The sequence below is a fragment of the Cuculus canorus genome, chromosome W (genome assembly GCF_017976375.1).
Source record: "Cuculus canorus isolate bCucCan1 chromosome W, bCucCan1.pri, whole genome shotgun sequence".
NCBI lineage: Eukaryota > Metazoa > Chordata > Aves > Cuculiformes > Cuculidae > Cuculus > Cuculus canorus.
Genome location: NC_071440.1, coordinates 15603031 through 15624556, shown reverse-complemented (window position 1 = coordinate 15624556; position 21526 = coordinate 15603031). Strand labels below are relative to the sequence as shown.

At 44.0% G+C, this 21526-nt stretch overlaps 1 protein-coding gene across 1 annotated transcript; it reads right to left on the bottom strand.

Annotated features, from left to right (window-relative positions):
• Nucleotides 1-222: 222 nt before the first annotated feature.
• Nucleotides 223-1361, bottom strand: LOC128850231 (endogenous retrovirus group 3 member 1 Env polyprotein-like). Its single transcript, XM_054053224.1, is given in 5 exon segments — nt 223-370; nt 372-459; nt 462-856; nt 858-1004; nt 1006-1361. Coding segments are annotated over 5 exon segments (1134 nt in total).
• Between the last annotated feature and the right edge of the window lie 20165 nt (nt 1362-21526).

Sequence of the window (21526 nt, the reverse complement as noted above, 5' to 3'; positions counted from 1 at the left end):
TTTTCATTCCTTGTTTCAATTCCCCCCTTTCTAGCCTATTAATAATTTCTTTTACTTATTTAAAGGGTGCTTTCTGTATTGAGCCTCTTCTTAAAGTATTTTCCCGATTCTATCTTTTGGCGAAGTTGATGTTTTTTTTCCATTGGTCGTAATCATTAATAGCCCCTCTAGTATAACATATAAAATAATTAAACATAAAATACAATAAAAGTCCTAAAATCATTAAGCAACTAACAAAGCAAACAATTGTCTAAGCCAAGCAAAGTTAGGTAACCAAGACGTAAGCTTTTCCCAAAGTTCAGTAAAACCAAAAGAGGTACTACCTTGTGCTGCTTCGTGTAAAACCTTGGTTTGTTTCCAGATTTCATCTGTCTTCTGTCACCTTTCCTGATTGGTCAGTGTAGGTGCAGCAATTTGTATTTATTAAGGTACATACTCCTCCCATTTGTGCAGTAAACCCATTTGATTTTGTAAGACCATTTTGCTCAATGATGTCACTTCAGCTTGGATAGCTGTGAGGGCCTCTGCAGTGTGATTAGTTATGATTTCCATTTCTGCTGAGATATTAACTATTGCCTTTTCAAGTTCACTAGCTCCTAACATAGGAAAAACCCACCTCATAAAATTCTGAAATTTATAATTTCTCTTGGTTTGTATCCAAGGAGTTCTTAGGATTCCTTTCAGTTCTTTATGGATAGTGTTTTGTGGAGTTAGATACCCTGCTATACAAGTGCCTGTCCAGTTTTGTGGTAAAGTTTTTCTAGCATATCCATCTCCACAGAGCCACCAATATCCATAGGGTAACTTGTAATATGACTGAATTTGCAGGGCTAATCCTGCACTCACAAGATCAAGTCTTTGATGAATTACAGTTTTCTCCTTGTGCCCATGTATAATTGATACCGGATAGTTCTCCTGGATTATCAGAACTCCAACTGCAACCCATTCTGCTAATATTCCTAAATCCTACATTTTCTCCTGTACTGTTTTGCTCTACAAAAAGTTAGTTTAGGTTCTAATATTATCAAATCAAATTTTGGCCCTTTTCCAACTATGACTTCTTTTCCAAATTTACAGTGATCGCCTCCTGTTGGAGTTATCCACACCTCTGGTCCCCACATCCAATTTGTAGATGCCACTGCAAACATGGGCATTTCCATATTACCTCTGGGAAGAGCTGTACATAACCAACAATTTGACAGATTAAAAGTTTTGGATATGTTTGCGGTCAGTTGCAAATATGCATTTTGGTCCCAAGACTTTGCTATTCCTGCACATAACATCATGTTAACAAATGTAATCAATACCCATCTTTTCGTTGAATCTGTAGTTTCATAGGTCTGGTCAGAGTTACTTCCCATAGTGGCTTAGGGGCCCTTTTAAAGGCCTCTGGCCATCCAGAAAAGGTATCTGTGAATATTAACAAGTATCTGTACCTCCTTTTTCTTGGCAATTCAAAAAAATCAATTTGCCATTGTTGACCAGGGTAATTTCCTTTTCCTATTTGTCCTAATGGGGCTCTTGGAGTCATTCTAGGATTGTTTCATAAGTATATTTCACATTGTTGAGTGACTTGTCTAATAGTGGAACATAAATTTTAAGCTCTGGTTCTCTCGCTTAGGTACTTATATAAGTCTTCAGCTCCCCAATGAATTTTCTTATGTTCTGCCATTATTACTGCCTATAATAGGGTGAAGGGCACTATTATTTTTCCTTGTGGGGTCTTTTCCCACTTACCCTTCTCTATTTTCGTTCCCAAGTCTTCAATACATTTTAAATTTAGGATTTTATATAAAGTGTCTGGTTCTCAGTGGATTTTATCATGTTACAAGTTCCTATACCAAGCTGGCAGGTACAATAGTTCTGCCTCCAATTGTGCCTCCAAGTTCTAAAGTTTGCTCTTCTTGCATTCTTTCTGCCATCTGTTTAGCCTCATAATCAACCCATCTATTATCAGTTTCCTGGTCAGTGTTACCTCTCAGGTGCTCTCAACAGTGCATGATGAGTACTTTGGTTGGTAATTGTACTGCTTCCAATAGGCAAATTATTTCTTCAGTATGTTCAATCTGTTTTCTTTGTGCCATAACAACTCCAAAGACATATTTAGAATCTGTCCAAATATTTATCTTTTTCCTTTTTACCAGTTATAAGGCTCTAGTCAAGGCAATGATTTCAGCCTGTTGGTTAACCTTTTCATTCCTTGTTTCACCTGTTTGTGAGGAACATCTCACTGCTGTAAATGATAAAACTACGATATAATTGCCATCACAGAAACGTGGTGGGACAACTTGCATAACTGGAGTGCTGCCATGGCTGGCTATAAACTCTTCATGTGGGATAGGCAAGGAGGGAGAGGTGGTTGGGTAGCCCTCTGTGTTAGGAGGGCCAAGGAGAATCTCCATCCTTTACTGGACGCAGGGGAACAATAGTGACAAAGGATGAGGATAAGGCTGAAGTACTTCATGTCTTCTTTGCCTCAGTCTTTAATAGTGAGATCAGATGTTCTCTGGGTACCCAGACTCCTGAGCCAGAAGACAGGGAGGAAGAGCAGAACAATGTTCCCATCATCCAAGAGGAAATGGTTAGGGACCTGCTCAGCCAATTAGACATTCACAGTGTCTATGGGGCTGGATGGGATCCACCCAAGGTATTAAGGGAGCTGACGGATGTGCTCACCAAACCCCTCTCCATCATCTACCAGCAGTCTTGGCTGACTGGAAAAGTCCTACTGGTCTGGGGGCTGGCAGATGTTACACCCATTTACAAGAAGGGACGGAGAGAGGATCCAAGGAACTCCAGACCTGTCAGTCTGACCTCAGTGCCAGGGAAGGTCATGGAGCAGGTCATCTTGAGTGCTATCACACAGCACACACAGGACAAAGAGGTGATCAGGCCCATTCATCATGGGTTTTCAAAAGGCGAGTCCTGCCAAACTAACCTGATCTCCTTCCATGACAAGGTGACCCGCTTGATGGAAGAGTGAAGGGCTGTGGATATAATGGACCGGGTCTTCAGTAAAGCCTTTGACGCTGTTTCTCACAGTATCCTACTTGAGAAACTGGCAGCCACTGGCCTGGACAGGCACAACCACTGCTGGGAAAAAAAACTGGCTGGATGGTCAGGGCCAAAGAGTGGTGGTGAATGGAGTTAAATCCAGCTGGAGGCCAGTCACAAGTGGGGCTCCTCAGGGCTCGGTACTGGGTCCAGCCCTGTTCAATGTCTTTATCAATGACCTGGATGAGGGGATCGAGTGCACCCTAAGCAAGTTTGTGGATGACACTAAACTGGGAGGAAGTTTCTATCTGCTGGAGGGTAGAGAGGCTCTCCAAAGGGATCTGAACAGGATGGCTCGATGGGCTGAGGCCAATGGGATGAGGTTCAACAAGGCCAAGTGCCGACTCCTGCACTTGGGACACAACAACCCTGTGCAGCGCTACAGACTAGGGGAAGAGTGGCTGGAAAGCTGCCTGGCAGAGAAGTACCTGGGGGTGTTGGTTGACAGCTGACTGAACATGAGCCAGCAGTGTGCCTAGGTGGCCATGAAGGCCAACATCATCCTGGCTTGTATCAGAAATTATGTGGCCAGCAGGACCAGAGAAGTGATTCTGCCCTCTGTACTCAGCCCTGGTGAGGCCACCCCTCTAATCCTGTGTTCAGTTCTGGGCCCCTCACTGCAAGAAAGACATTGAAATCCTGGAGCGTGTCCAGAGAAGGGCAACAAAGCTGATGAAGAGGCTGGAGAACAGATCTTATGAGGAGCGGCTGAGGGAACTGGGGTTGTTTAGCCTGGAGAAGATAAGCCTGAGGGGAGACCTTATCACTGTCTACAACTCCCTGAAAGGACGTTGTAGCAAGGTGTGTGTTGGTCTCTTCTCCCAATTAACAAGTAATAGGATGAGAGGAAACAGCCTCAAGCTGCATCAGAGCAGGTTCAGAATAGATATCAGGAAGAATTTCTTCACTGAAAGGGTTCTCAGTCACTGGCACAGGCTGCCCAGGGAGGTGGTGGAGTCACGATCCCTGGACATATTTAAAAGATGGGTAGATGAACTTCTTAGGGATATGGTTTAGTATTGGACAGGTACCGTTGGACTCACTGATCTCAAAGCTATTTTCCAACCTAGTGCTTCTATGATTCTATGATTTTATCACAATGATTTTCCAGTAACCTAGCAGTATATTTATTCTATAGCAATCTCACTATCTTGGTAAACACAAAGATGTTTTCATTTCTTGGTGACACATGAAAAATATGCAATTTTTTTTGGTAATGCAATTCTTAATTCTTTTTATATCTTATTGGAATCCTTGTTGGTTTGAGATAGTATGTGCAACATATCCTGGTTTACTAAAGTAATCCAGTCCTTATTTTTTCTATCCTGTACAAGGCAACCTGGCAAGTTCTTGGTCTGTTAGATAATACTGGGTTAGTTCTGTGTCCTTCAATGTAGTGCCCCAGCCTTTCCACTCAAAAGAGGAATTTCTTTATTAAAGTCATATCAAATTCCTTTGTCATTCAGGTGTCTTTGTGCTACTGTATGAAACTTATTTTCTGTGGTAGGGTGCCTATCTGGAAATGCAGGGCATAGCTTGTATCTCTTGAGTCAAATAAGCTAGCGATGCTGTCAAACAAGCAGCCTTACCTTCTCATTGTTCCCTCTGCAACATTTTCTTTGTCCTGGCAAAAGTACTTTCCCAGCCACAAAGTGAAGCACCTGGCAAAACTAGCACAGGCAAAAAGAAATGTTAGTTCACTGGCTGATATGGTTCACTACTGCATGAAAATCGGTGCTAGGACAGACAAGGGGCGAGAGAAGCTGCTAAAAGAGTTTTCGGCAAGAGTAGCCAAGAGAAGCAGCGAGAGAAGCTGCTAAAAGAGTTTTCGGCAAAAATAGCCAAGAGAAGCGGCGAGAGAAGCTGCTAAAAGAGTTTTCGGCAAGAGTAGCCAAGAGGAGCGGACAAGGGGCTGATAGCAGCAGTGAATTAGGAGAGCAGGACAACTTTGCTTTGGCAGTGCTAGTGTATGCCAACTTAAACCATTTACCTTAATTTCAATTAGTTTATTTCTGGAGACATAAACCACTCTTAAGTAAAACTTTGTCAAAAAAATTAACCAGTAAATTACTGGAGCTTTGTCCTATTGCTTAGTATCAATGATTCTGCAATTCTTGGAAAACTGTGGAGAAAACTAGGTAGTTTTATGCATTTGTTTCATTTATTGAAAGGACACAACAACCCTCTTGCCTTATGCCACTGATTTTTGTTGTAATATCTCCATCTCTTAATGTAAAATGTTTGTCCTTGTATTTGTTCATCTTTATTTAACATTGTTTTAATTAGATGTCCTCCTCATTTTTTATAGCTTACAGAATTTTATTTGCAAAACACAGTTATCCTTGCAAGTACTTGTTATTTCCAAATACATGTCCATCTTTCCTGTATATACCAAAGTCTCACAGAAAACTGCACTCCAAACAGTTTTCAGTTTTTAAGATTTCAACTTCTTCTTCAGTATTTCAGAAAGGCAGTTTACAATTCACTCTGTCCATATGCATTTTCATTTTGAGAAACCATTTTCTTTCAAAAAAATTTAAGGGATTTAAAATATCAAGTAATTTAATTATTGTAAGAGGTCATAGGAAGAGACGTCAACAGCTACCTATTTTTTGAGGCTATTACTACTCATATTTGCTTATACCTATACCAGTTGACTGGGAAGCATGAGTACCTAGCACCCCTGATTACAAGGAAGCTTATCTCTACTATAGCACAGCACGTGTGAGGATACCTTAGGCATGTCCAGGTTTAATAATCCATATTGTTGATTCCAACAGCCAGTATATTCTTCTCTACACCGGTCCTTCAGCTGCACGCATTTAGCCCTAAGATTTCCAGGAACAGACACGAGGCTCTTTGTGCTTCACCAGCTAGATCTGTTTTTTAATATGCTGTTGGAAAACTTGTCTCTTCTTTCTGTATCTCTTAGTGGAAGTGATTTCAGGTCATCTATATATTTTAGCTGAAAACCAATAGCTTCTAATTTCCTGGTGTGAGACTTCCACTGTGAGATGCCACACTGGCTGGTCCTTGCTGCATCTTTACAGTTTAGCTATGAATGTTGAACAGATTGAGAACTATCTGCTACTTCAGATGCTCTTCTGGAAAACAGATTTGGTAGTTGAGATCATTGGATTGTGGCAGGTGATCTATGACATAAATGCCCTAGCTAGATTGGACTTAGAGTGTCATGCTCTTATCTCCTTGGACTGTCCTGATTGGCCTACAGTTACCCACTGCATGAGATGGTTCCCAGGATCCTCTCTCTTGAATAGGATTGCATTTGGGATGCCTTAAGTGCATTAAATCTAGGCTTCTGTCAGACCAGAGACTTGCTCTAGACTAGCCAATCCCTCTGACAGTGAAGATGATGACAATATGGACTCTGGTGGACTGGCAATGAGGGTCCTTCCCCTATGTCCTTGGTTTCCTCAGTGTTGTCACAAAATCACAGGGTTTTAGACTGTCAGAAGTTCGAGTTCAGCTCCTTGCTGAATATCTCATACAACTTATTATAGAATTGTCAGGTAAGCTGAGTTTTTGTCTTCTTTGTTAGACACAATACAACCTTGAGGTTTTTTTAACTTGATATTTGTCAGTTTATGTAAAAACACTCAGCTTCAACCCAGTATCTTCATATTATTGCCTGGGAGATTTCCCAGCAGTACAGACCTATATCTAGGTACAGTCCAGAGAAACATTAATCACAGCTCAGGTCTTATAGGTTGTATTATTTTGTGCCAGCACTATAGCTCCTTACAGACACAGATTAAAAATAACTGCTTTGTGGGCTGCTAGGCACAGCCTTTCATAGAGTCCTCTGGAAGATGTGGCCTGCAGCTGTAAAGAAGAGGTAAGAACATGAGAACTTATAATGCTAGCAGCCCACAAGGCCTGCAGAGTTAGTCTTGGAGGACTATTGTAGGCAAAGAGTCAAATTTTCTGAGGGCCAATGTATGGGTCTGGCTTGGATGGAGTTAACTTTCCCCATAGCAGCCCTCACAGTGCTTTGTATTGGTAGCCAGAAAGGTGTTGGTAACAGACCAGTGTTTTGGCTATTGCTGAGCAGTGATGGCACAGCATTAGGCTACCTCTCCAACCCTCATCTCCAAAGTCAAGCAGCCTGGGGGTGGGCAAGAGGTTGGGAGGGATATAGCCAGGACAGCTGACCCAAACTGACCAAAGGGATATTCCATACCGTATGATGTTGTGCTCAGCAATAAAAGCTGAGAGAAAGGAAGGGAGGGCATTCATTAAGGTGTTTGTTTTCCAAAGCAACTGCTATGCTTACTGAGGCCCTCCCAGAAAGTGGCTGGACATCACATGCTAATGTGATGTAGAGAATAATTCTTCTTTGTTTTCCTTTCATTCTGCTCTTGATTTTCTTTCTTAAACTGCCTCATGTGTTTTTCATCTTAATTTCTCCCTCCTTTCCTGATGAGGAGGAGGAGGAGTGAGAGAGCAGTTTGGTGGGCACCTGGCAGCCAGCCAAGGTCAAGCCACCACAACTACGTGGGTCATGAGCAGAGGAACAGAAAAGTAGTATGTGCTAGCTTCTTGTCAATGTCTAGGTTTCTCCAGCCAAGGACCCATTTAATTCCCCTCAGAACAGTGTACTTCATACATTAGTAAGAAACTCTCACAAGGAGACACACTTGTCTCCTAGGGGGACTAAAGTCCTTACTAAAAATCTAGCTAGGCTCTTAAATACAGCTTTAAACTAGATCTAAAGGGGGTGGGGGATGAGACCAAGCTAGTCAGGAGTGAGCCTGGAAGTGGGACTCCAGTGACTGAGAGATGGTGTGCTGGAGAGGACTGCCAGTACACCACCACAGAGCAAGTGGGGGCAACTACACCTGGGACAGTAAGGACGAAACCGACACTGTGGCATTAGTTATTCCAAGGACCAGTCAATTCGGAATGAACTCTGTTCCCTTTATGAGGGCTGAAGGTTTGCCAGCCCAGCTGAAGTGCATTTACACCAATGCACGCAGCATGGGCAATAAGAAGGAGGAGTTGGAAGCTGTTGTTGGGCAAGGTGACTACGATGTCATTGCCATCACAGAAACGTGGTGGGATGACTCATATAACTGGAGTGCAGCCATGGTGGGGTATAAACTCTTCAGGTGGGACAGTGCTTTGCAGAATCAAACTCTATAACCCAAAATGAGTTATAAAGCAGGTATGTTTATTTCCAGTGCTGGGGTGCAAGGGGGTTCTCCTCCTAGCTTGCACACCGTATAACTTAACAAGCAGCTACTTATAGTGTAAAGACATGCATAGGAATAAGCGCCTACTACATATTCATACCCTTTCCCCACTTTGTACTATAATTAGTTCGGGAAAGTTTCCTCCAGTCTTGCACCTGCGTAGTGCCTCCGGATGGTCATGGGCCGGGGTCTTAGGGATGAAGTAGGAAGTCTTCCTCGGGATGAATATTTTCCTTTTTGAACTTTGCGCAGACTCAGTCTCCTCTGGCTGTTTTCAAACTCCTGAACCAAATGCAGCCAGCTTTCTGCATTCCAATACCCACTTATCAGTAAACTTCTGCTACCTGACTCCTTCGTTATCAACTTCCAAGGTCTTCAAGGCGAACAACGCCAAGCTCTAACGAGCACTCCCAACCCCCCTTGTCTGCTTTCGCTCAACAACAGGAACGGTAGGAGAGGAGGTGGTGTAGACCTCTGTGTTAGAGAGTGCTTTCGTACACTTGAGCTCAATTACGGTGAGGAAGGGACTGAGTGCCTATGCGGTAAAATCAGAGGAGCCCACAAGAAGGTAGATATTGTGATGGGAGTCTATTATAGACCACCCAGCTAAGAAGAAGCAGCTGATGAGCCCTTCTATAAACAGCTGGGGATAGTCTCTAGATCGCTACCTCTTGTCCTCATGGGAGACTTTGACCTTCCAGATATCTGCTGGAAGTACAATACAGCAGAAAGGAAGCAGTCTAGGAGGTTCCTGGAGTGTGTGGAAGACAACTTCCTCACACAACTGGGGAGTGAGCCGACAAGGGAGGGTGCTCTCCTGGACCTGCTCTTTGTGAACAGAGAAGGCCTTGTGAGGGATGTGACAGTTGGAGGACGCCTGGGACAAAGCGATCATGAGATGATAGGGTTTTCAGTTCTAGGTGAGATGAAGAAGGGGATTAGCAAAACAGTCACATTAAACTTCCAGAGGGCAGACTTTGGACTGTTCAGAAGGCTGGTTAGCAAAGTCCCATGGGAGACAGTCCTTCAGGGCAAGGGAGCCCACGCGTGCTGGGCGTTCTTCAAAAGTGAAATCCTAGCAGCTCAAGAGCAAGCCAACCCTATGTTCCAGAAAAGGAGTCGGCGGGGGGAAAAGCCAGCTTAGTTGAGTAGGGAGATCTTGAGATGCATCAAAAAGGAGAAGGTCTATGAGCTTTGGAGGAAGGGGCAGGCATCTTGGGTTGACTACAGTGAGGAAGTGAGATCGTGCAGGGAAAAAATCAGGAGGGCTAAGGCCCAAATAGAAATCAAATTGGCTAAGTCTGTGAAAGATAATAAAAAATCTTTCTACAAATACATTAACAAGAAAAGGAGGACTAGGGAGAATATTCAGTCCCTATTGGATGCAGAAGGAACAACAGTGACAGGGGATGAGGACAAGGCTGAGGTACTTAATGCCTTCTTTGCCTCAGTCTTTAATAGCAAGGAAAGTTGTTCCCTCTGTATACAAACCCAGGAGTTAGAGAAGCAGAATGAGGCTCCCATGATCCAAGAGGAGGTGGTTAGAGACTTGCTTGCCCAGCTAGACACCCACAAGTCTATGGGGCCTAATGGGATCCACCCAAGAGTATTAAAGGACATTAAAGGATGTCCTTTCCAAACTCCTTTCCATCATCTTCCAGCAGTGTGGGGTCCACAGCGGGCTGAGGACCCCTGATTAATGCACCCGGAAGGAGATCATGGGACGGGAAGTGGGCAGACAATATAGGTCCATGCATGAAAGTAGTACTATCCATTCACAGATTGTTTATGTATAAGCTAATCCAATCATGCGGAGACACATGTGTTAATCAAGGGTATAAGAGGCGCGCGTAAGATCAAGCACCGGCCGGCCAGCCCTGTAACTTCAATAAAGAAACTTGCTTCCACATCACCGTGTCGTGTCTCAACAGTGACACATGACTGGTTGGATAGTCATATTCAAAGAGTAGTGATCAATGGCTCAAAGTCCAGATAGATATCCATGACAAGTGGTGTCCCTCAAGGGTCCGTACTGGGACTGGTGCTGTTTAATATATTCATCAATGATATTGACAGCAAGACTGAGTGCACTCTCAGCAAGTTTGTAGGTGACACCAAGCTGAGCGGTGTAGTTGCCACACCAGAAGGACAGGATGTCATCCAGAGCAACCTGGACAGGCTGGAGAAGTGGGCCTGTGTGAACTTTGTGAGGTTCAACAAGGCCAAGTGTAAGGTCCTTTACCTGGTTTGGGGCAATCCTCATTTTCAGTACACGATGGGGGATGACGTGCTTGAGAGCAGCCCTGCAGAGAAGGACTTGGGGGTGCTGGTCGATGAGAAGCTCGATGTGAGCCGGCAATGTGCACTGAGTCTGATTTCGTCTCTCCCTTTCACCATCCCACCTTGTCCCCCTCTTCCCCTGACTCCTTTTATAAGATCTTTCCCTGTTTATTTGCTTTAAACAATTATTTCAATAATATCTGAGTATCCCCCCCCCCATTTGGGTTGTACCTGGCGCATATATTTGAAGAAAGTTGCACATAGCAGTGGGATTTGGTGTCGCCTGTAGGGACATAGGGTAAATCCCTGCAGTTTGGGGGGAGCAGCAGCAAAAGCAGGTGGAGTGACTGAAGCAGGGGAAAAAAAAACAGCTGCAACTTGCAAAGGTAGGGAAGGAGCACACGCACACACACACATATGCTGCTGCTGTTAGCTGTGTTGCAGGAAGATCACAAGGTAAAGCCCAATAAAAGCAACAAGTGATACAGAGGGAGGAATATAGGTTGGTGCAGAGACCAGCTTTGCAGGCACCTCCGTTAGATTACTCACAGTTGCTGCAGCTGAAGTTCTTCCTTGAGGTTTTCATATTTGATTTCGACCATCCTTTTTATGGTAGTCATATGCTCAGTTATCCCCATACATACCAATAATCCATTTGCTCTGGAAATCTATCCTTGAGATAATGTCACAAAAAGGTGCATTTCTACTGGTCAAAATCTCCTTGTGATAGTCACTGTCTTGAGGGTCTGTTTCCTTCTTCCTGACATAATTTAACTGTGAAATCGATATTCCTCCTGCCCCATCTACTTTCTGCTATTACTTTCTAATGTCATAGAATTATACAATCATAGAATCACCGGAGTTGGACAAGGGTCATTGAGTCCAACTCCTGTCCCTGCATAGGACAACCCCAACATTCACATCATGTGGCTGAAGGTGTTGTCAAAATGTTTCTTGAATATTGTCAGGCTTGGCACCATGACTGCTTCCTTGGGGAGCCTGTTCCAGTGCTCCACCACCCTCTGAGTGAAGAACTTTTTCCTAATAACCAACCTAAACCTCCCCTGGCACATCTTCCTGCCATCCCTTGCATCCTAAAATTTGTCACCAGAGAAGAGAGATCAGCACCTCCTCCTCCCCTTGTGAGGAAACTGTAGATCACAGTGAGGTTTCCCCTCAGTCTCCTCTTCTCCAGGCTGAACAGTCCAAGTGACTTCAACCACTCCTCATACAACTTCCCCTCTAAACCTTTCACCAACTTTGTGGTCTCCTCTGGACACTCTCCAGTAGCTTGATATCCTTTTTATCCTGTGCACACAGTACTAGAGGTGAGTCTGCACCGGAGCCGGCCAGCCCTGTAACTTCAATAAAGAAACTTGCTTCCACATCACCGTGTCGTGTCTCAACAACGACATCTGGTGACCCCGACGTGATATAGCTAGCGATTTTCTGAGAGTTTTAATTATGGGGTTCCTCGAGGTGGCACAGCCACTAAAAAAAGAGTTTTCAGCAAGAATAGCCAAGAGAAGCGGCGAGAGAAGCTGCTAAAAGAGTTTTCGGCAAAAATAGCCAAGAGGAGCGGCGAGAGAAGCTGCTTAAGTCCGGATCCGGGACCTTTAAGAAGCCACCGAGTGCAGGTGAGCTGCTGGGGAAAAAAGATGGGAGCCTCACTAACAAGAGAGGAGGAAATGATTGTAAGCATGTGGAAGCAAATACTAGAAAAGAAGGGGGTAAAGCTAGAGGAATCAATGTTGCAAAAGATGCTTTTATGGAGTAAGAGACAGGGTTATACTCCAGATATAATGACATCATTTACTGTTTCGAATTGGAAAGAAATAGGGGACAGGCTGTTTGATAGTGCTTCACATGGAGACAAAGAGTCAGTATCTTTGTTAACCACATGGTGCCTTTTGTTTGATACTTTGAAAGACTTTAAAAAACAGAGGGATCGGGCAGAGCAAGATCTTTCACCCCTTGCCTCCCAAAACGAGCCTCTATCTGCTGAGGATCTGTTAACGGAGCAAGAGGAATTTTCTATATTAACTGCCGACCCAGACTCTGCATCTCTATCTGAGTTTCAACACCTACATTCAAGAAATCCGGTAACGCACCCAAAGAATAAACCATCTCGGTTAGTGCGAAAAAGTTTTCTTGTTGATGAGTCGGATGATGAAGCAGACTCGGCTTGTCTGATATATAAACAAAGCCGACAGCGGGTTAACCCCATAACGCCGTCCGCCCCTCCACTGCCCCCTGAAGAGCGAGGGGCACCCGAAGCGTACAATCCCTTGGTACTCCCGCCTTTGCCAGATGAGCCGGATGATTGGGACAATCCTGTGGTGGTGGGAGGGGGGCACTGAGGCAGCTGCTTTAAAAAACAGAAAGATCAAGGCTAGCGCCGAGCCACCCTTTGGGGTTCCTCCGGTAAACCTAAAACCCCTCGGGCGTGGGATCCACCCTCGGCACAGGTTACTGTGAGACCATATGATCCATGTCTATTTTGGCAAAAGGTAAAACAACGGGCTATGCTAGAAGGACAGTGGACATTGTCTGAGGCAATAACTACACCCTTAAAGGAACGTGACCCGAGTCCTGTGACAGCTATGGCATTCCCGGTGGTCCGGGGGGATCCAGGACAGGGAATTATGGATGAGCACAGACCATACACCTGGAAAGTAGTACAGGAACTTCAAAAACCTGTTACACAGTATGGTCCCAGCTCCCCTGCAACAATGCAATTGCTTTGATTATTAACTATGGAAGAAATGACACCATATGACTTTGCCCAAATTGCACAAATTATGTTTCAGCCTGTTCAGTGCACAGTTTTTCGAAATATTTGGACTCAAAGGGCAGAAGCACAGGCAATACAGAGCCTGCAGCTCCCTGAATCAGACCCCCGATATGGGAACGGTGCAGATGTTTTAACAGGAACTGGGCAGTTTAGTAATCCACAGCATCAAGCTCAGTGGCACCCTTCAGTGCTTGAACAGGTAAAAACAGTAGGGCTTGAAGCACTGATGAGAACAGCAGAGATCGCTGAACCAAAAGATAAATATACAACAATTACACAGGGAGTTCGAGAGCCATTTTCACAATTTGTAGAAAGGCTACGGGCTGCTGTAGAACGCCAAGTTTTTGATGACTATGTCAAAACACTGTTGATCACACAGCTGGCGCGAGATAATGCTAATGCAGACTGTCAAAAAATAATACATGCCTTGCCAGGTGAACCGACTCTTGAAACTATGATCATGGCTTGTGCCCAGATGGGGTCGGCTGACAAAAAAATGGCTGCTGTCGCTGCTGCTATGGCAGCCATGGGAACACCTGACAAAGGATGTTGTAAATGTAGCCAGACTGGACATCTCAAAACTGCCTGTTCAAATAGACAAAAAAAAGAATAATGGTACTGCTAGATCAGCGATCACATCAGCTGTTAGCAGATGTCTCAGGTGTGGGAAAGCTGGACACTTTGCTAAGCAATGCCAGTCCAAATATCACATAAATGGAGAATTGCTACAGCTGGGAAACGGGAGACAGAGCACGGGGGGGCGCGCCCAGACACAAATACCCGTGCCCATGAAGAATGCTTGGTCTCCTGCAATGCGGCCCCAGGCCTTTGCAACCTGTTATCAGGAAAACCCAGCGGAGCAGCAAGGATGGATGTATCCACCGCCCACACAGTAACTATTAATACACAGGGAGTACACAAGGTCCCTCTGAAAGCGTGGGGGCCCATCGGTTATGGACTCAGTGCCTTACTTATCGGACGTTCCAGTGCTATCTTACAAAACATTCTAGTTCATGTGGGAGTAATTGATGAGGATTTTACAGGACAGATTTGTGCAATGGTTTCTACTATCACACACACACACACACACACACCCGTTACAATACAAGAGGGAACTCACATTCCGCAGTTGGTGCCTTTTAAAAGTAGTGTTCTTAAAACAGAGCAAGTCATGTGTGGAGATGGGGGATTTGGATCCACTGGACCACCTCAGATTTGTTGGTCACAACCTCTCTCAGACACAAGGCCACAAATGAAATGTATCCTTGTTATGAACACTGCTTTTCCACATTCCATTCAAATATCTGGACTGCTTGACACAGGGGCTGATGTCACTATCATTGCTCGAAGGGACTGGCCTGATTCCTGGCCTGTGGTACCTGCAACTTCAGGAGTAATGGGACTAGGAGGTATGGCTACTAGTCTCATAGCAGCAAAACCTGTAATTATCACGAATCCTGAAAGGCAAAATGCCACTGTACGACCTCATATTACTCCAGCCCCCTTAAACCTCTGGGGAAGAGACTGTTTGGGACAATGGGGAGTCCGTATCACAACGGATTTTTCATAGGGGTCACTATCCTGCAGGGCACTAAAAAACCCACTTTAAGGTTGCGATGGCTTACAGATAAGCCAGTGTGGGTGGATCAGTGGCCCCTTAACAAAGAGAAACTCACAGCCCTGCACACATTAGTGGTAGAACAGTTAGCTGCAGGCCATATTGAAGAGTCACACAGTCCTTGGAACACACCGGTTTTTGTAATCAAAAAGAAATCAGGAAAATGGCGATTATTACATGACCTGCGAAAGATCAATGAAGTGCTTGCAACCATGGGGGCACTACAGCCGGGACTACCTTCCCCAACAATGATTCCGATGCAATGGGACATATTGGTCATGGACTTAAAAGATTGTTTCTTTACAATTCCTTTAGATGAAAATGATGTTGAAAAATGTGCTTTTACAGTTCCTTCGACTAATCATGCAGAACCCACAAAAAGATATCATTGGAAGGTTTTACCCCAGGGGATGAAAAACTCACCTACCATCTGTCAATGGTTTGTAGCCCAGGCACTGAGTGTTGTACGGCAGAAATATCCTGAATGCTATTGCTATCATTATATGGATGACATCTTATTGGCTGCTGCAATGTCAGAACAATTAGGAGAATTGGAAAGGGACACTAGACAAATGTTGGAATGTTATGGCCTGGTCATTGCCCCTGAAAAGGTACAACGTGTTAAACCGTGGTTGTATTTGGGCATGAAAGTACTGGCCAAAACAGTCCAACCTCAGGCAATTAAAATAGTAACTGAAATCAGGACTTTAAATGATGTTCAAAAAATAGTTGGAATTATAAATTGGCTGAGACCCTACTTGGGCCTTACATCATCACAAATACAACCCCTAGTTGATCTGTTAAAAGGGGACACAGATATTGCAGCACCCAGGGTTCTAAATAAGGAAGCCAGAAACGTTCTGACACTTGTAGAGCAAACCATTCAGGAAAAGCATGTCTAGCGCATTGACCTGACTGTAATTGTGCAGGCATTGGTCTTTGTGGAAGGCTCAATGCCCTATGCTGCACTCGGGCAGTGGGATCAGGGGTGGGAAGACCCCCTCCATATATTGGAGTGGATCTTCTTACCATTTTGAACAAAAAAGGCTGCTCCAGGATTATATGAGCTGTTACCTCAACTCATTATAAAAATTCGAACACCATGTGTGGAACTATTGGCACGAGATCCAGAATGTATTGTTATTCCTCTACAAGTTCAATATTTTGAATGGTGTCTTGCCAATAGTTCTGCACTTCAAACTGCTCTCCTGAATTTTACAGGCCAGATATCGTATCATTTTCCTTCCCATCCACTTTGTAAACTGGGAACTCAAATCTCTATCGCACAGAAATTGTTAAGCCAAACAGCACCTGTTGATGGACCCACAGTTTTCACAGATGGGTCTGGGAAAACAGGGAAAGCTGCTGTTACATGGTTTGATGGACAAAATTGGCAACATTTAATTGAGCATCAACAAGGCTCCCCACAAGTGGTGGAATTACGAGCAGTCACACTGGCATTTCAACAGTTCCCACAAGCCAGAAATGTGGTAACCGACTCTGCTTATGTTGCAGGCCTAGTGCAGAGATTGGATAAAACAGTTCTTGGACAAGTGACAACCCCCCTGTTGTTTGGAGTTATGAAGCTCCTGTGGGAAACTGTAAAAAAATGCAGCCAACCCTATTATATTCTACACATAAAAAGCCATACTGACTTACCTGGTTTTATAGCAGAAGGAAATGCCTGGGCTGACCAATTAGTATCTGCAGTAGCATTAGGACCAGTACCAAACATTATGCAACAAGCAATTGCTTCTCATCAGTTTTTTCGCCAGGGTCACAGAGCACTCAAGAGACAGTTTCAACTTTCTACTACTGAAGCTCGATCTATTGTTGCCTCATGTCCGGATTGTCAAGGCCAACATTTTCCAACAGTTTATGGAGTAAATCCTAGAGGCTTACAGGCCCTACAAATTTGGCAAACTGATATAACTCATATTACAGAATTTGGCCGACAAAAGTATGTACATGTATCAATTGGTACTTTTTCTTCTGTCATTATTGCTACTGCACATACTGGAGAAACAGCAAAAGATGCTATTAGGCATTGGCAAAAAGCCTTCGCCACCTGTGGCGTTCCTCGACAAATTAAAACTGACAATGGTCCCGCTTATGTTTCTGGGCGAGTGAAATCATTTTTACAGTCTTGGGGTGTGAGCCATGCTACAGGTATTCCTCACTCCCCCACTAGTCAGGCACTTGTAGAACGTGCCCATGGTACACTTAAGTGCCTTTTACAAAAACAAAAGGCGGGAATGTCTGGGGAATCACCTGAAGCAAGGCTGAACAAGGTGATGTATGTATTAAATTTCTTAACTATCAATGAGGAACATCAGAATACCCCAATGATTTGACATTTGGAATCCTTGAAGTCTACCACAGCTATCTCTGATGGAGTGAAGGTTCAAGTGAAGGACTTTCAAAGTGGTCAATGGTCAGGCCTGTGCAAGCTATTAACTTGGGGTCAAGGGTATACTTGTGTTTCCACAGATGAAGGACCTCGGTGGTACCCTGCTCGTTGTGTTCGCCCTGCTGTGGATAAGCCACAGAGGCCACGTGTGGAGAATCAAATAGCTGGAGATGAGTGTGATGGATAGCCCTTGCTAACATCAAAGAACTGCCATAACAACTGGAATATAAATCATATATCAGAACCACAAGTTAGAGTTTTTAGGATCAGTAGAAATAGAGTATAAGTCATGTACTGGAACCACAAGTTAGAGCTGTTAGGATCAGTAGAATCGGAGTATATGTCAATGTTTGTATACTTTTCAGATGCACCTATGATATTACTCAGCGTAGTCAAGTATTGATGCTGCTTTGCTTCCCTGTTTCAAGAATGGGTATGTTTGTAGTTGTGCTGTTGATGCTGCCCTGCATTGTGTGTCTGCTGCGAAAGGCCCCGCAGCAGCCGACAGGCAATCTTTAATGGGCAATTTTCTTTAGCACAAATACAAAAAGGGGGAATTGTGGGGTCCACAGCGGGCTGAGGACCCCTGCTTAATGCACCCGGAAGGAGATCATGGGACGGGAAGTGAGCAGACAATATAGGACCATGCATGAAAGTAGTACTATCCATTCACAGATTGTTTATATACATAAGCTAATCCAATCATGCGGAGATGCGTGTGTTAATAAAGGGTATAATAGGCGAGTGTAAGATCAAGCGCAGGCCGGCCAGCCATGTAACTTCAATAAAGAAACTTGCTTCCACATCACCATGTCGTGTCTCAACAGCGACACAGCAGTCCTGGCTGACTGGGGAAGTTCCACTAGACTGGAGGCTGGCTGATATTGTGCCCATCTACAAGAAGGGTTGCAGGGAGGATCCAGGGAACTACAGGCCTGTCAGTCTGACCTCAGTGCTGGGGAAAGTCATGGAACAGGTGATCTTGAGTGCTATCATGAAGCACATGCAAGAGAACTGGGTGATCAGGCCCAGTCAACACGGGTTCATGAAAGGCAGGTCTTGCCAAACTAACCTGATTGACTTCTATGACAAAGGGACTCGACTACTGGATGAGGGAAAGGCTGTGGATGTAGTCTTCTTGGACTTCAGTAAAGCCTTTGACACAGTTTCTCACAGCATTCTGCTTCAGAAACTGTCAGTCTCTGGACTGGACAGGTGCACACTCTCCTGGGTTGAAAACTGGTTGAGGGGCTGGGCGTAGAGAGTGGTGGTAAATGGAGTTAACTCCAGCTGGAGGCCAGTCACAAGTGGGTTTCCTCAGAACTCTATTCTGGGTCCAGCCCTGTTCAATGTCTTTATCAATGACCTGGATGAAGGCATTGAGTGCTCCCTTAGCAAGTGTGCGGATGACACTAAGCTGTATGGAAGCGTCGATCTACTGGAGGGTAGGGAGACTCTGCAAAGGGATCTGAACAGGCTGGACTGCTGGGCTGATACCAATGGCATGAGGTTCAACAAGGTCAAATGCCGGGTCCTGCACTTGGGGCACAACAACCCTATGCAGTGCTACAGACTAGGAGAAGAGTGGCTGGAAAGCTGCCTAGAGGAGAAAGACCTGGGGGTAATGGTTGACAGCTGACTGAACATGAGCCAGCAGTGTGCCCAGGTGGCCAAGAAGGCCAATGGCATCTTGGCTTGTATCAGAAACGGTGTGACCAGCAGGTCCAGGGAGGTTATTCTCCCTCTGTACTCGGCACTGGTGAGACTGCACCTTGCACTGTGTTCACTTCTGGGCCCCTCACCACAAGAAGGATGTTGAGGCTCTGGAGTATGTCCAGAGAAGAGCAATGAAGCTGGTGAGGGGGCTGGAGTACAAGTCTTATGAGGAGCAGCTGGGAGAGCTGGAGTTGTTTAGCCTGGAGAAGAGGAGGCTGAGGGGAGACCTTTTTGTTCTCTACAACTACCTGAAAGGAGGTTGTGGAGAGGAGGGAGCTGGCCTCTTCTCCCAAGTGACAGGGGACAGGACAAGGGGGAATGGCCTCAAGCTCCGCTAGGGGAGGTTCAGGCTGGACATCAGGAAAAAATTTTTCACGGAAAGGGTCATTGGGCAGTGGAACAGGCTGCCCAGGGATGTAGTTGAGTCACATTCCAAGGAGGTGTTTAAGGGACAGGTGCATGAGGTGCTGAGGGGCATGGTATAGGGATTATTAGGAACGGTTGGACTCAATGATCCAGTGGGTCCTTTCCAACCTGGTGATTTTATGACTGTATGGTTCTATTACAAATGTCACACTGAGTGACACACTCAAGGCCTCATAGGAAATTATTGGCAGATACCAGGATATTCCTCCAAACCAGGATCAGTTCATCAGTTCTTCCCTTAGATACTCATTTTACTCCTTTTCTTTGTGGTCTACTTAACTGGCAGAATGCCTTCCAATAACTTGGTGAGTGAGAGAACTGCTGAGATAGATACCTCCTTCCACTACGCTGTCAACTCCTGCTGTGATAGTACAAGTGTCAACAAATGTCATATCAGCTAAAACCTTGTAGATTGTCTGTACTAGAGTGTAGCCAAATCAGAGGTTATAAATATCTGGAAATCTTAGTCTAAAAGCCAAGTACAGATATCTTTAATAGGATTTCTGTATAAGCATGATAAAATTTAGACTAGACATAAGGAGGAATTCTTCACCATGAGAGTGGTGAGGCACTAGAACAGGTTGCCCAGGGAAGTTGTGGATGCCCCATCCCTGGAGGTGTTCAAGGCCAGGTTGGATGGGGCCTTGAGCCGCCTGATCTAGTGGAGGTGTCCCTACCTATGTCAGGGGGGTTAGAACTAAGGTCCTTTCCAACCCAAACTATTCTATGATTTTAATTAATATCTTTAGTAATATCTTGTCTGAAATTCAGCGTAGTGCCCTACTGCAAAAGGGGACAGAGGACAGAGAAATTAAATGTCTTGTATATAGCACATGCAGAATGATGAAAAATGTATAAATGTAACAATAAACAACAAAGATTATGATGACCTAACAGATACATTCAATCATCTCTTATACTGGTGAACTAGTTCCAAATACAGAGAAATGAGCCATTCATGGGAAAATACCTATCCACATAAACCAGCTGAGAATGCAAAAAAAAAATTTCCTATGTTCCCTTAGTAAGCTCTGTATTCTAAAAGAATTATAATGAAGTCTTTATCTTTTAAGCATTTTTATGAGCTCTCAAATAACTTACAGTATAATATTTAAATGCAGAGTGCCTTTTTACAGTGTGACTTCTGAGCAAAGAAAAATTCTCAGCCTTTTGATACCATACAAATTCACTAAAGGGACAGTTTTATCAAGGCATGTTATTATTTTATGAGCCACTTCTCCCCCAACATAAATTCCATTCTTTATAAGAAACACTGACATAATATAAAGTATATTTTAATCGTGCCATTTAATTGCAAAGAAGAGTAAATCACAAACCACATGCAAAGTGTTATTGCTACCATATAACAACAACAACAAATTAATTAGCAATAAAATAGGATAGTGCCATTTTGATAAACTAATGGAGTACATGGGACTCATGGAATACTTCTCCCATTGGAATGCATGACAAAGGCAGAATATTTCAAAGTTGTAACAGGTAAATTCGAAGATAATTTGGTTAGTTATTTAAATTTGTCATATAACAACTTTGAAACCACCTTTGTCCCCAGTTCAGATGTATTCTGTGAAAGAGATTTCTTTTGTACTTGTACTTAGGCTGATGGTTGGAGCCAATGATCTTAGAGCTCTTTTCCAACCCCAATGATTCTATGATTCTATGTCTCAGAGAGGCATAAGTACGCAGATTCCTGTTCACTTTACCAATTTACATCAATAACTGCTTAAGAAGAATAAAGCTCCAGCACTGAAAATGGCTGGGGACATCTACAGGAAAATGGCAGCATTAAAGAGACCACAACCACAGTCCAGGCATTAAAGAAATGGTGATGTCCTTTTAAAAGTATTATTTCAAAGTCAGTATTAATATATATTCTCTCATACATTTACCAAGCTCCACTTTCAAAGGAGACAGGTTGCTTACTACTATTAGAAAGCTGCCATGAAACTTCATTTCTTTAATGGTTAGAAACCTCTGAATTTTCTCCTATTTAG